General features: G+C 35.0%; 1 protein-coding gene across 1 annotated transcript in view; it reads left to right on the top strand.

The window, feature by feature from the left end:
• Positions 1–2500, top strand: part of LOC138000041 (histone acetyltransferase KAT6A-like) — a 33977-nt gene that overhangs the window by 17441 nt on the left and 14036 nt on the right. The window contains exons 9-10 of the mRNA XM_068846176.1: positions 1659–1755; positions 2079–2144. Of these exons, the coding sequence (XP_068702277.1) occupies positions 1659–1755; positions 2079–2144 (163 nt within the window). The remainder of the gene's footprint in view (positions 1–1658; positions 1756–2078; positions 2145–2500) is intronic.

Here is a 2500-nt window from a genome sequence, read left to right as displayed (position 1 = left end):
TGAATCAATCTGTAAAATATTTTATGTTGCATAGCCTGCCTACAGAACGACCCAACAAATTATTAGTGTATTTGAAGGGCTTTGATCACAATGAAAAACTTAGCTGCCATGTTCATTATGAATTCAGAACATTTTTGCCCATGCCGATCGCAGATGTTGTGTTCCGTACATGGCCGCAAAGCGAAATTTTCTCAAAGTAAAGTATTGTGATTACAGATAAATTTGTCAGTTAATATTGCTGTATCAGTTTCTGGTTTGGAAAGGAGTGATTTCAATTTCCAGTTCTCAGACCTACTAAATAAATTTTAAAATGTGCAAAAAGTTGTTTAGAAAAAAAATAAGAGAATTTTACTCCAGAATGAAGGAAAACATATTTCAGAGTCTCTTGATAAAAGCAATTTCCCGGGGGAGCATGCCTCCGGGCCAAGTAACCTGGACCGTACTTTGGCAAATTTATGTACTTCAGTGTTATGGTTGAAAATAGCACAGCAATAACTGTTCAAAATTCTATTGAGAACCCTGATTAAAATTAATAGGTGGCAATTTCCTCAAGTGTGCATTCTCATCTTGTTGAGCTCCCTCCTTTACCTCTGTCAAATTTTGAGTGGATAACAATGAATAATATTGTGAATTGTTAAATGGAATTAATTAATGTTTTTATATTACCGTTGCTTAAATTGTCCATTTAAGTGCAAGGTCACTTCACCCATTTGTGAATTGTTTAGACACTTATAAGAAACAGGATTAATTAAGAGAGAATTATTATCTTTTGAGGCTCTCATTGCTCTTCAGAGGTAATCATTCTAAGCACATTGAGCACATAATTAGGCCAGAAGCTGAAGTATGCACCAAGAATTCTTGCTTTTAATTATTAAAATAACCAAGTTGGAGTTAACAAAAGTGCATTGCCACATGTATTCATGAAACACAAACATATGATAAGGTCACATGGTCTCAAGTGTTCCTTTCATACCAAATGAATGAGGGCTAGGAGTGCATTCCCATAGATTGGAACCATTAATTAAAACACCAAATTGCTAATAATTATTTCCTCTCAAGTCTCTGAGATCTAATGTTATTTTCAACAATTCACTTAAATCATCAATATGATGATTTGACACTTACAGTCGAGCTACACCTGTACCTCACACGTGACTAGTAGTTTTGAAATTTGAACTGAGTATTCAAATCTCGTGCTAGTTTTAAGATTTTGAATTTCCTGTGGATATTTCCTTGGTGTATCGCAAATAGTTGGCTATGAACTTTCGTTTTATTATAAAAGAAACAGTGTTTGAAAAGTGAAAACTTTTTCGAGCATTAAATGAATTATTGTTCAGTTATTACATGCATTTTTCATACCAACTTAAACAAAAATCTTCAAAATTCCATTCAAATCACGGAAGCTCCAAAGGGAAATGCAGATGTTCATTTCAGTCTCATGGTTACTGGTCATGTGTTACATAGCTCGACTTTAAGGGGATCTTTTTTAATAATGGCTGTTATTAAAAATCTATTTGTGACAATTGTTTGCAAAAAAGAGCTTTAGTTGCGACCGGAAAATTATTTAGTTTTAGATAGCGTAAATTATATAGTTTCAAGTTGTATTCTATATGTTCAATGTCAATTGGAATAAACTTTGTCGTTTTATTGGGTGACAGCACCTTTCAGAAGAGTACCAACAGCAGTGAAAAAAGGCTTTATAAATACCTGAAGAATGAGCTCTTTCCAGCTGTGATGCCATCAGCTAACTTAAAGGTAACTTAATTGTTAATCGTCATTGACTGCTTCAAAATGTCGCGGCCAATAAATTGAAAAGAAAAGAACAAAGCATTAGCTTGTGCTTGTTATGGCATATCCAGAAAGTTATGGAATTTCAGAAATACGATTTCCTAGTTTGGGAGGCAATGGACTTCTTTGAATTTGAATCACGAAAAATGATGCTCTTGCACTGCAAAGGTGGCTTTGGTTGAGGCATCTTTAGGACTTTACGTGTTGACTCACTCACACATTTTATTTTGTACTTCCGTTTTGAAATGACTGGTAGTTTCAAACCATATTTTTATGAATTCAATTAACAGGAGGATGAAAAAGAAAAGGATTTGGTGACTTTAAACAAAGACAGGTTACCCAAAGTTCAGGATCAGGTATAATTATTCTTTTTTTTCCTGTATTGAGAAGCGGAAGTGGCTCTCGGTTGTTGTCTTGAAATGAGTGCCTTCACCGTGCATGGTAAGGCAATTCCAAGTTTTGTCCGGCAGAAAATTATTGAAAGCTGGTTAGAATGGAAAGGACCATCTCAAATAGGACAGGAACTGAGACTTCGAAACAAACCATTTCCAAAACTGCTGATATTTTCGTTCGCAAAGGGAATATCGAAGACAACAAAGGAGTAAATATCATTCGGTCAGCGCGTGATGAGTGACGTGAATATTTATATGGAGTTTTGTAAAACTACCAATCCCAGCATTTACGGCAAAATCCACGTTTCAGTGTTTGCCCG

Source organism: Montipora foliosa, chromosome 1 (genome assembly GCF_036669935.1).
Source record: "Montipora foliosa isolate CH-2021 chromosome 1, ASM3666993v2, whole genome shotgun sequence".
NCBI lineage: Eukaryota > Metazoa > Cnidaria > Anthozoa > Scleractinia > Acroporidae > Montipora > Montipora foliosa.
This window is presented reverse-complemented; position numbering and strand designations above follow the sequence as displayed.